Source organism: Lutra lutra, chromosome 1 (assembly GCF_902655055.1).
Source record: "Lutra lutra chromosome 1, mLutLut1.2, whole genome shotgun sequence".
Classification (NCBI taxonomy): Eukaryota; Metazoa; Chordata; class Mammalia; order Carnivora; family Mustelidae; genus Lutra; species Lutra lutra.
The window spans coordinates 124061164-124074463 of record NC_062278.1 but is presented as its reverse complement, the minus strand read 5'-3'; the positions used below and the strand labels follow the sequence as shown (position 1 = coordinate 124074463).

Genomic DNA, 13300 nt, shown 5'->3' with positions numbered 1-13300 from the left:
TTTATAATTTTTAGGTTCTGAGCAGCCAGTTATGAAGACCTGACACTGGATGCTTATTCAAGTTGTTTAACCTCTCAGAACATGTATTTCTTCATCTGTAAAGCTAGAATAGCTCTCTCACAGACTATTGCAGAATGCCCTAGAACAGGGTAGGTTCCCAGTAAATGTCAGTTTCTACTCCCTTCTCCATTAATTGATCAGAATTTTAATTAAAGTGGGATCAGGTATGCAGACAAGGCATACCTGTAAACACCATCCTAGCTTCCATGAAACTTTACTATTTTCTTTTTTCTCTCCTGAGAGAACATATTTGATTTCATTCACATATTAATTACTATCCTATTTACAGAGTCCAAAATTTAATATTTTACTAAAGATCATTTTTGTAACATTTAACAACTTCAAAAAAATCAATTCCACTACTACTAAATATTTCTACGGTTTCTTATTTTCTATTACTTCAATAGTAAAAACATTCTTTTTTATAACTGGGAAAAGTATATTATTTCATTTTTGTCTACTTAAAGATGTTTTATTAGTAACTTTTTTAAACTCTGAATTCACTGAACTCATGTAGTATGTAGTATATATATGTCTTTTTTCTATTTTAAAAAAGTTATGCTACAATAATTTAATAAACAGTCATTCCATTTTATTTTCACAATGTTTGCTTTATATTATTATAAATAATAGATACAAATATAATTTACATAATAATATAAATAAAAACTCAATAAAACTTATATTTGGAGCCCTTATTTTGTTTTTCAAGTGTAGTTGTTTCATTGAGTTTCAAATAGCTATTTGGTCTCCCCCAAAAAACTGATACTTTTGCCCATTTAAACTTCTTATAATGAAAGCTTCAAGCCTACACAAGAGAGAATAATATCATGACTGCATGTACTGGTCATTCAACCTTATCAGTGATCAACTTATGGCCAATCTTATGTCACCTAGCCCATTCATTTCTAGCCTCCCATTTTATTTTGAAGCAAATCCAAGATACCAACTTATTTCATTCACAAGTATTTCAATATATATTCCCAAAAGATATGAATTATTTAAAAATATAACCATTATCTAACCTATATAATCACAATTCCTTAATTTTATCAAATATTCAGTCAGTGCTCCAATTTCCAAATATTATACAGATTTTTAAGTTTGTTTGAATCAAGATCCAAATAAGATCCAACCATTGCACATATTATACATTGTAATTGGTTATCTTTCAAATTTAATCTATGGATTCCCCCTCTACTATTTTTTCCCCCTTAGGTTTTATTTGCTGACAAAACTATGGCAATTGTCCTTTAAGCTTCCACAAGCTAGTTTTGTTAATTACATCTGTGGGGTATAATTTAATGTTTCTCTGACCTTCTATAAATTGGTAATTGGAACTGGGGGATCAAAATGATGCAGGTTTGAATTTTTAACATCTGCATTTCATATGTGAGGTTATGATGAGCCATTAGGAGGTACTTCTGAAATTTTGACAGTGATGGATGATGAACTCCTAAATTTGTTCATTCATTATTAGTTGCACACTGGTCATATTCTACCTTTCCTTTCTCACCTATTAGCTGGAATACTTCTATAAAGAGAAATTTCTCCTCGTTCATACATAAGAAAGGGCCAGATAAATGGATTCTTTATTTACCAGTTTTCAAAATGAATTGGTTCTCTAATGATAATTTTTTTAATAGACTCACTATATTTGATGTGTTTCAATCCTCAGCAGTTATTATCCTATTACTGTTCAAATTTCCCATTTTGGCTAATAGAAATCTCCTTATTTTGGCTCCTGAGTCCTTTTCACAGAATCCTAATAAACTCTGATTGCATCCTTTTTATCTGGTATTAAAAATACTTCAGGGTTACCTTGCGTATTTTTTACCCCAGACATAAGAGTCAGCCTTTTCTCCAAAAAGCTGATCCTTTTTTAGAGAGAAAGGTTATTGGAGACCCCAATTTTTACATGAATTTCACAACCATTTGGTTTTAATACATTACTGATATTTTAAACCTACAGACTGACCTGAAGAACACTGTCATTTTGTTACAGCTATTATTAAAAAAAAAAAAAAAATTGGCTTATTTTAAAAGTTGTATTCAGGTGTTCTCTCTCTTGCTGTCTCTCTTTTTACTAGGTCTTTTACATTATACTATAGTAAAACTAAGTACTTCATGTTTTTGATAAAAGTTGTTTAAATTGGGAACTTTATTTGTTTCATAATGGGAAACTAAAAGGTAATGCTTTAAAAGAAAAGGAAGTATCTAAGTATTGAGAGAGAGAGACAGAGACACTGTTCTTTGGGGAATCATCGGACTTGGTTTCTGCATGTACTTAGCTTCAAATGGATATAACTCAAATAAATGAATCATGGAACACTACATCAAAAACTAATGAGGTGGGGCACCTGGGTGGCTCAGTGGGTTAAGCCTCTGCCTTTGGCTTGGGTCATGATCTCAGGGTCCTGGGATTGAGCCCCACGTTGGGCTCTCAGCTCAGCGGGGAGCCTGCTTCCCCCTCTCTCTCTCTGCCTGCCTCTCCACCTACTTGTGATCTCTTTCTCTGTCAAATAAATAAAATCTTTAAAAACAAAACAAAACAAAACAAAACAAAAAACTAATGAGGTACTGTATAGTGACTAACATAATTTAAAAAATGGATATAACTACCCAAAGTATTAGTTATACTAATTGAAGAGGTTGCCTTTAGAAGATGGGAAATGAAGTGAGGCACAAGGACCAGGACTGTGTTCTTAAGAATCCATAGAGAACTATAAAACTATAAACTAAAAGCTATAAAACTAATGCATAGGGCGCCTGGGTGACTCAGTTGGTTAAAAGTCTGCATTGGGCTCAGGTCATGATCTCGGGGTCCTGGGATAAAGCCCAGGGTCAGGCTCCCCAGTTAGTGGGAGTCTGCTTCTCCCTCTCCCTCTGCCCCTTCCACCTCTCTTGTGCACACTGTCTCTCAAATAAAAAAATAAAATCTTTAAAAAAAATGTTTATTTATATTTCTCAATATAAGTGCAGAAATATCCTATAAAATAACTTTCAAGGTCAGTAAAAATTTCAATATATAAAAGCTTACTCTTACATGACTAGACTACGAATTAAGTCATATCTACTCTGTACAGATTTCTCTCACAGTAAGTCTAAAAAACAGGTGTAATCTTTAGAATTTTGAAAAATTTTTCCCTAAATTGTTAAAATTATCATTAATCCTTATCTTGGATTTGCTAAATAAAAAATGCTAAGAAGAAAATTATATTTAAGCAATTTTCTCCTTAATATTCACATTGTCAATGCTGGTCTGGCTATTTAAAGCTGGAATTTCCAAATGGGCTTTTATTTTTTGCATGTGGGGTTATTTCAATGTAGTTTTGTTTAACTGTGGTTATTTGTAAAGTTAATAGATGTACTTATTTTGAGGAAAAAAAAATCAAGTTGTTAGCAGGTACTTTACAATGACTATCAGTTATCTTAAAAATCTTTCTCTTACCATTGTAGATGAGTTGAACATGGCCTCCCAAGAGCCAGAAGAGAGAATCAGTCACAATTTGGAATGAGTGTAGTAATTCATCTTTTTCTTCACCCTTAATACATACACACAAACCCAATTTACTTTTCTGTAATTGCTTTATTTAAAAAAAAGAGAAACTTCTCTCTGGGGAGTCAGAGGACCTGGTTCCCAGATCTTAGCTATTCATGATCTTATAGCCTTTAGTTTCTTAATTTATAAAATTTGTGTTATGGTAGAGTTGTAACACAAATTCCCATAGTTCGTGCCACTTTAATTAAATTAATTAAATCTAGGAATGTGCAAAATTTATTTAATGCTAACATCCTTCAAAATGCCAATGGAGATGCTGGAAGAATTTGTGAGGTATTACATAGAAAGCCTATACTCTACTACTAAGTTTAATTCCCTGCCTACAATACTCTTTTTTTTCTAATTTCTTTGTGGTATATATTTTATTTTTTTTATTATTAACATAAAATGTATTGTTTCAGGGGTACAGGTCTATGATTTACCAGTCTTACACAATACACAGTGCTCACCACAACACATACCCTCCCCAATGTCCATCACCCAGCCACCCCATCCTTCCCACCTCCCTCCATTCCAGCAACCCTAAGTTTGTTTCCTGAGATTAAATGTCTCTTATGGTTTGTCTCCTTCTCTGGTTTCATTTTGTTTCATTTTTTCCTCTCTTCCCCTATGATCTTCTGCCTTGTTTCTTATGCTGAAACCACTATCTTATCCATATTGTATGTCTCATTCAATTTCACTCATAATTTTTTAAATTTTTTTTTAATTGAAGACACATCTCAGGTTTTCTGTAAGAAATATCTTAAGATCTGGTCTACTTTACTAGCCTAGGCATGAAGTACAAGACTGTGTCTATTCCTTATATACTTAAAGCACCTCAACTGGAATTTAATATACCATGATGACTTAGTTATTTCTCTTCATAATTCATGAAAGTTGTGAATCTGCTCAATCTTTAATATAGCAGTAGGCCCAAATGTATATATAGCCAAGAACTACTACAAGGTAAAAGAGTTTCAGCTTTATAAACTTGTGATTCCTATAGGTCCGATAATCAAACTGAGCTGACATTCACAGAACATTCCACACAACAAATGCAGAGTTCACATTCAAGTATAGAGACAGTCCTTGCTTTTTGCATGGTACCATGTTAAATGAACTTGAGCATATCAAAATCTTTACGTTTCTAATATGCATGAATTTCAATTAAGATGGCACTGTACAAAGCAAAGATAGCTTATAATGAAACATTCACCAAGATAAAAGGGCCATAAAACAAGTCAGAAAAAATTTCAAAGGATTGAAATGATACAGAGTATGTTATCTGACCACCAAAGAATTAAGGTTGAAATTGGTAACAATAAAACATCAAGAAAATTCATTCAAATGTGGAATTTAAGAAACAAAACAAACCAGCACAGGGGGGAAAAAAGAGGAAAACCAAGAAACAGACTCTAACTTTAGAGAACAAACTGATGGTTACCAGAGGGGAGGTGGGTGGGCAGATGGGCTAAACAGGTGATGGGGATTACGAAATGCTCTTGTGATGAGCACCAAGTGCTGTATGAAGTGTGCAATCACTAAATTGTAAACCTGAAACTAATATTACACTGCATGCTAACTACCTGGAATTTAAATGAAAACTTTAAAAAAATCTCAAATATTTGGAAATTAAGCAACTTACTTCTAAGGAACTGACAGTTAAAAAAAAAAAGATAGTACATATAGCATTTAGCATAATCCACCCAAAAAAAGCTTGTTGGATTAAACAAGCCCTATGTTTGGGTTCAAATATTTCAACTGCAGGATATCTAAAAGATCAGGGGCACCTGGGTGGCTCAGTGGGTTAATCCTCTGCCTTCGGCTCAGGTCTTGATCCCAGGGTCCTGGGAATGAGCCCCACATCTGGCTCCCTGCTCAGCAGGGAGCCTGCTTCCCCCTCTCTCTCTGCCTACTTGTGACTTTTCTCTCTCTCTCTGAGTCAAATAAATTTTAAAAATCTTAAAAAAATTTTTTTTCAAAAAAAAAAAGAAGATCTGAAATATCAAATAGAAAAAGTTCACCTTTATTGTTTTTGCCACGGAAGCTATTAGGAAAGTGCTGGGCCACAGAACAATACTTTCCTCCACTCTAAATTAAAGTAAAAGGTATGTTTTAGGAAGATGCTATGGAAATAAATATCTATGGGTGCTGCTTAAAGTTAAGAAGCAAGGCAAATCCTTCAAAGTCATACAGTATGCTTCAGCCAGCATTTTAAAATTTCACACCTAGAGATTATTTTTGGTTATAATTTTAAAAATGTTTGAATCCACTACTCTAATCGTACTTTCAGCCAAGTACTGCACATGTGAAAAACAATGTGGAACATCTTCTCAAGAATTTTGGCTATTAAAACACTAAATAAACACATATACCTTAGCTGCATTGATGAAACATGTTTGCAATCGTCTCCCCAAAATCAGAAAATTTTCTGCAGCTGATGGGAGTAATTCATTGTAAAATTCCTCTGCATCTTCTCCTGGCTCCAAGCCCACACAGCAATGGCTGAAATTAGAGCACAAATCTGTGACTAAGTTTGTGTTAATTATAAATTTCAATTGAATGCTAAAGCTTCTATAGACATGGTGCCTTAATGAGGATTTTTAGTTCTCTCTTTTGTTGCCAAGTCAAAAAGGAACTTCTGATGGAAAATAAGCACTACAACTTTCTAGAAAAATAAGTGGTGTGGACTTTGCCTGTACTTAGAGCCAGTACTCCTGTGTCCTAAAAACCTACTAGTCAACTTTTTGGGAAACAAAATACACTTGACTCACAAATAAGAAAAATAAGGCAAGTCTTCAGCTGTAAACACTTTAAAAGCAATACAGTATCCTGGGAGTCTAATTCATGAAAAACATTTGTGCTGGTATCTTTTAGACTTCTGATAGCTAAAAAATACCCAGAGTAGGATTAGTCTACAAGGGACAAATTAAGAAAGCAAAACACTTTAATACCAATTCTACTCTCCAAGACATCTAGTTTCTTAAAGTCTGCAAAATATCTGACTACATATTCCTTATAGCAGAGGAGTAAACAGTAAAAATCTAGCTCTATTAGGAACACTTTGTAATTTACTTTAAAGGAGAGAAAGTCTTCCTCTCTATCTGCCTGCCTCTCTGCCTACTTGTGATCTCTTGTCAAATAAGTTAAAAAAAGGGGGGGGGGCAGCAGGCGCCTGAGTGGCTCAGGGGGTTAAAGCGTCTGCCTTTGGCCCGGGTCATGATCCCAGGGTCCTGGGATCGAGCCCCTCATTGGGCTCTCTTCTCAGCAGGGAGCCTGCTTCCTCCTCTCTCTCTCTCTGCCTGCCTCTCTGTCTACTTGTGATCTCTGTCAAATAAATAAAATCTTAAAAAAAAAAATAAAGGAGAGAAAGTCATTTAGAGAAATGAATCCTCCTGAAACTGCTCATAGAGGTCAGTCCCTGGATATAAGATGGGTATACTCAAACCCCTCAATAATAAAAATTATTTGTGTAGACTACTATTAACAAAGTCCCTAATCCAAGAATGGTCTCTAATTAGTAAATATTGCTGTCAGACACTTTTTTTTTTTTTAAAGATTTTATTTATTTATGTGACAGAGAGAAATCACAAGTAAGCAGAGAGGCAGGCAGAGAGAGAGGAGGAAGCAGGCTCCCTGCTGAGCAGAAAGCCCGATGCGGGGCTCGAACCCAGGACCTTGGATCATGACCTGAGCCGAAGGCAGCGGCTTAACCCACTGAGCCACCCAGGCGCCCCTGTCAGACACTTTTTAACATAATGTGAAGACAATGATAAACAATAGTGACTACCCATGAGTATGCTAAAAACTTAACTGGTGAATGAATGCTCAATTTGCTTTTTTTTTGTACACCAGTCCTAAAGTTAATGCTAACATAGATCAGTTTCTCTTTCTATTTTGGTCACTAAAGTTAATTATTTAAGAGTGTCTATTTTGATTGTGAACATTAATAAATAAAAGTTGTTTTTTGTACATTCACAAACACGGGGATTTCTTAAGATCTGGATTCCACCCCAGAGAGCCTTAATATTTTCATGAGCCAAAATATCTAATCAAAACAAAGGCTTTATTTACTTAAGGAAATAATCTTGAAAATTAAAGTATAAGAAAAGAACATTATGTACATTTGTTAATTGTTTTTTCTAACTATACACCTTGAATCTGGCCTTTATGTAGTAACAAATTAGGAATAGCAATTTTGAAAGGTAAGATCAATTAGTAATGCATGCTTTTAGCTACTTAATTGGGAAGCAGCTTAGGCACTGAGAACAACTGGTTTATTTTTTTGCCTTTTTAAAAAATAAATGATTTTGATCTTTTCTCTCAATTTCTAGCATGGCAGTAGGTCAGTACATGCTGCTTCTGAATTTTACTCACAGAATTTTGGTTACCTAATGAAATACACAATTAAGATAACTAAATCAATACAGCATGGAACAACTAGTTTCTACATCTGTTCTCCTGTAGTATTTTGCTTATATCTTTCATTTCACACCTCTTTCATTCAGCCTTGTATGATAAAGTCACATAACTGCCATCTCATCTCTATTCTAAGTTTTTCCAGTGTAGAGTCGGTGCCTTAGTATCTTCATTTTTTTCATATATTCTTTTTTTTTTTAAATATTTTATTTATTTATTTGTCAGAGAGAGAGAGAGAGAGAGAGTGAGCACAGGCAGACAGAGTCGCAGGCAGAGGCAGAGGGAGAAGCAGGCTCCCCGTAGAACAAGGAGCCCGATGCGGGACTCGATCCCAGGACCCTGGGATCATAACCTGAGCCGAAGGCAGCGGCTTAACCAACTGAGCCACCCAGGCGTCCCTTTCATATATTCTTTAATCAATAAAGAGTCTGTTAGGTACTTGAGACTCAGTGGTAAGCAAAAGACATGATATCATCTTCATAGGACATATGCAGCAAAATTTTAGACAGTGAAATATTCACAAATATAGTTAAAAACAATAATATATGGTATGAAGGAAAAGTACAACCATAACTTACCACAAAGAAAGTTGCCAGTGCTTATTAACCAGATGAATAAAAAGAAGCAAATGTTATAAGTAAGAATCTACTACTACATCCTCAGGAACAAATGGACTTATTGCTTCACTTTACCTTAATATCTGTGTAAGCTGAGAAATTGTAGTCCAACCTCCCTGGATTCGAGAACAATCTTGACTGAGCACCAAAAGGCAATACTGAATGAGATCATAACAATATATATCTTGTTTGATTTTCTTCAACTCTGAGCTTCCTAAAGGTGTGTTGTTTATTATTTCTAAAGCAAAAGCAAATAGGATATACTTATTTTTGCTCAATAAATCCAAGAGCTTTTTGTATTTTTATAATTTGAATAATTAAAAACACTTTTGAAAAGAAAACAAAATCACTGCTTTATCACAAAGTTAAAATTTCTCTGAGCAAGTTAGAAACAAATGCCAAAACTATACCCATGATGGAATTATTCTATTACTTAAAAAATGTTAGCCAATCACAAAAAGATTTTCTTACTTTTTTTTTTTTTTTTTAAGATTTATTTATTTTGGGGGGTGGGAGGAGCAGCAGGAGACAGAAAAAGAGTCTTAAGTAGACTCTGGGCTGACTGCAGAACCAAATGCAGGGCTTGATCTCTTAACCCTGAGATCATGACCCAAGTCAAAACCAAGGGTCAGATGCTCAGCTGACTGCACCACCCAGGGGCCCCAAGATTTCCTTACCTTTTAACTTCAACAGTATAACAGGGACATTCTGCTCAGGACTTTTTGCAACTTCGGCAGCTAGAGATAAGATCCTTGGGTCTGTACCTGTTGGCTTCATTTCTTATATCACCTATATTTTAATAGAATCAGAAAGACAAAGGTTAAACAGCCCTAAAACATTTGCTCCCTAAATAATGTCTGGAAAACAGTTTCAATATAAATAAAACTTTAACTTTGCTTGCTTTGGGAAGTGAAGGGTACATTTTTCAATTTCTTTCTTATAGAAGACTCTGGTTTTTCTAACTAAAATACATCTAAAAGAGCTACAGACGCCTATAATTTACTGTGACAGCTACAGCACATATGATTTATCATGCACTAAAAGTCATAAATAGTGCTAGATGCTCCATATTCACTCTTTCTAATCTGCACAGCAATCCTGTAATAGAGATTACTTTATCACAAAAGAGAAACGAAGTACAGAAAAGAGCCAACATAGGCCTGAAACAAGATTGGCCCCTGGTTGGTGCCTAGGAACTTGGATTTTGGAAGGGTTTCCATCATTCCCTAATAAGAGTGGCTCACTGTGCTTGTGTTTGTGTAAACAATGTGGCTTATGCAGAATGTCTGCTTTCCTTCCAGAAGTTTGAAATTCTAGTAGTTGGGAGTAGAGGATACCTACATGACCATCTTTCAATAAAGACCTTTGTGACTGAGTCTCTACTGAGGTTCTCTGGTAGACAACACTTCAAAATGTCAGAACTCATTATGGGAAGTATTAAGTGTGTCCTATGTAATACACTAGGAGAGGATTCTTGGAAGTTTGCACCTTCCTCAGGATTTTGTTCCATTTGCCTTTTCTCTTTGTTAATTTTGCTTTGTATCCTTTCACTGTGATAAATCACAGCCACAAATATGACTATATCCCAAGAACTGTGAGCCTTCCCAGTGAATCACTGAATCTAGGGTTGGTCTTGGGGATCCCCAACACACAACTCAGAAATGAAATGTAATTACAAGATAACAAAAGCTTGTTTACAAATAGCATAGTAAATAAAATTATCTTAAAATTAAATAAAAAATGCATCCCAATTCATTAAAACTTTACAAAAAAATTTTAAGGCATTCAAAGCTCAAAGATATCATTATTTAATGAAAAGTACAACCTTTACTTATATTTACTTACATGAATTAAGTACAGGGCTAAATGTTTTTATATACATCATCTTATTAAATCTTCACAACAGAAGTATGAGGTAGAGCCTGTAATCATCTCATTTTACAAATACGAAAAATAAAGCTTCAAGAAGAAACTTACCAGAATTCCATCAGCATATGATGGAGTCAGTATTCAAATCCAGATCAGTCTGACTCCAAAGTCTATGGTTTTAGCTACAATGTTAATTATCCTCCCTTCCATGTAAAACAGTAAAAAACACAAAATGTATTCCCAAATGACACTTCTAACTCACTCACTTTTAGCTATTATTCTTCACCACTGGCACCATTGTCCTTTATATCTAAGACTTGGATATAATACAAACATCGAAATGTTACTCCTTTAAGTAAAATATAAATCACAAAAAAATTTGGTAAATAAAATCTTAAAAAAATTTTCTGAAAATATTTCAAAGAAAGCCCACCACAGCTCCTGGTGTCACGCCTGGTGCATAGTAGACATACAACTTTCCAAGAGAGTAGATACAGTTATCTCACTCTTTCCAGTGGCTGCATTATGCTATGCTTCCTTTGTAAGAGTGCATCAAAATATATTTAAACCACATGGGTGTTCAAATGGGTGTTCCAATTTGTATTTCCACTAGCAACACATGAGGGTGCTCATTTTACTAAGCCTTCCTTAATACATACTGCTATCTTTTACATTTCTACTAGATGAAAAATGGCATCATCTTGTTTTAATTTGTATTGCTTTGATTATTAGACCAATTAAGCATATTTCATGTTCACTGTCTGCTTCTTCTTTTATATAGTTTCTATTCATATCCTTCAACAATTTATATATTGGTTTCTTCTTCTGTAGAAGCTTTCAGCTTTTGTTATGGATCTGAACCCTTTACCTTTTATATTGGCTGTAAACAATTTTTCATTGTCATTTATTTAAGTTTAAATATAGTGTCTCTATCACAGTTTTACAATTTCCACATACTCAAGTGTAACAATCTTCTATTCTATGACATCTACCTTGGTGACATTCTTAGAAAGGTTCTCCCTACCTTAAAATCTAAAATACAGTCTCTTAATTTTTTCTGGTGTTTTTATGGTTAGTTTTAGTGCTATCTTCATTCACTTATATCTTTATATTTTCAATACACACTTATTCGTGAATGGTGTATGACAGAAACCTAACTATATTTTTTAAGTTAGATGAGGTTATAGAAGAAAAGTTATAGTAGGTTATAGTAGGTTATAGTAGTTATAGTATATATAACTATATAACTATATAACTATAGTTATAGTTATAGTAGGTTATAGTAGAAAAGAACAAACACATACAGCTATCATAAATTTCTGAAGTAATATGTCATGAATGATATAAACAAAGCAATCTGAAATGTCACTTGGGTACATTTTTGAACTCTATTTAATTCATTAATCTGATTTTTTTTTTTTTTAAATTCCAGGGCTGGTACAACCTGGTTCATTTTAATACATGTTGGGTGAAAATTTACACCAGTAGGTAAAACTCATACCACCCTTGGTTGCTGCCTTCTTATCTCTTGATTCACTGCCATTTACCCAGGGGCTAGACCAGTGCCTTAACCTATATCTGGTAGGTAGTTAATAAATATAAGCTGAAGCAGGGAATAAAAGTACAAACTTTGGGCATTTCAAAACTTACTTTTTTTTTATTATGTTATGTTAGTCACCATAGAGTACATCATTAGTTTTTGACATAATGTTCATGTATATAACACCCAGTGCTCCATGCTATACAGGCATTTCAAAACTCACTTTTTTTTAATTATTATGTTGTGTTAGTCACCATACAGTACATCATTAGTTTTTGATGTAGTGTTCCATGATTGTATATAACACCCAGTGCTCCATGCAATATGTGCCCCCCTTAATACCCATCACCAGGCTATCCCATTTCCCCACTCCTCTCTCCTCTGAAACCCTCAGTTTCCAGTAATCCATAGTCTCTCATGGTTTGTTTCCCCCTCTAATTCCACGCCCCTTCATTTTTCCCTTCCTTCTCCTAATTTCCTCCACGCTTTTCCTTATGTTCCACAAGTAAGTGAAACCATATAACTGACTTTCTCTGCTTGACTTATTTCACTTAGCATAATCCCCTCCAGTTCCATCCATGTCAATGCAAATGGTGGGTATTTATCCTTTCTGATGGCTGAGTAATATTCCATTGTATATATGGACATCTTCTTTAGCCATTTGCCTGTGGAAGGGCATCTCGGCTCCTTCCACAGTTTGGCTATTGAGGACATTGCTGCTACAAACATTGGGGGTGCATATGCCCCTTCTTTTCACTACAACTGTATCTTTGGGGTAAATACCCTGTAGTGCAATTGCTGGCTCATACAGTAGCTCTACTTTAAACTTTTTGAGGAACCTCCATACTGTTTTCCAAAGTGGCTGTACCAACTTGCATTCCCAGCAACTGTTTAAGAGGGTTCCTCTTTCTCCATATCCTCTCCAACATTTGTTGCTTCCTGTCTTGTAAATTTTTGCCATTCTAACTGCTGTAAGGTAGTATCTCAATTTCTTGACTCTCTGCTTTCTTTTTTATTATAATATATAAACCTCAAATTTCTAAATGAAAGTCTTTTTTAAGTAAGATAGGCTTAAAACACTGTGGTTCCCCTCTAGTTAACATAATAAAACACCACTGAAACATTATTATCACCAAACACGTGTGTAGGGCACTATGTTAGATGCATCAGTCATAAGAATTTTATATGGGACAGAGTCCCTGTTGTTCATGTTCTGGTTGGGAAAGAAAAAGTATACATGCATGTTTATACACA

General features: G+C 34.5%; 1 protein-coding gene across 2 annotated transcripts in view; it reads right to left on the bottom strand.

The window, feature by feature from the left end:
* The window catches only part of IQCB1 (IQ motif containing B1), a 62543-nt gene that overhangs the window by 47818 nt on the left and 1425 nt on the right, over positions 1-13300 (bottom strand). For both annotated transcript variants that reach the window (XM_047735476.1, XM_047735485.1), the window contains 4 exons: positions 9315-9426; positions 8713-8875; positions 5977-6106; positions 3512-3605 (listed from right to left, as the gene is read on the bottom strand). In XM_047735476.1, coding sequence (XP_047591432.1) covers positions 3512-3605; positions 5977-6106; positions 8713-8875; positions 9315-9414 — 487 coding nt within the window. In that variant the 5' untranslated portion in view covers positions 9415-9426. The remainder of the gene's footprint in view (positions 1-3511; positions 3606-5976; positions 6107-8712; positions 8876-9314; positions 9427-13300) is intronic.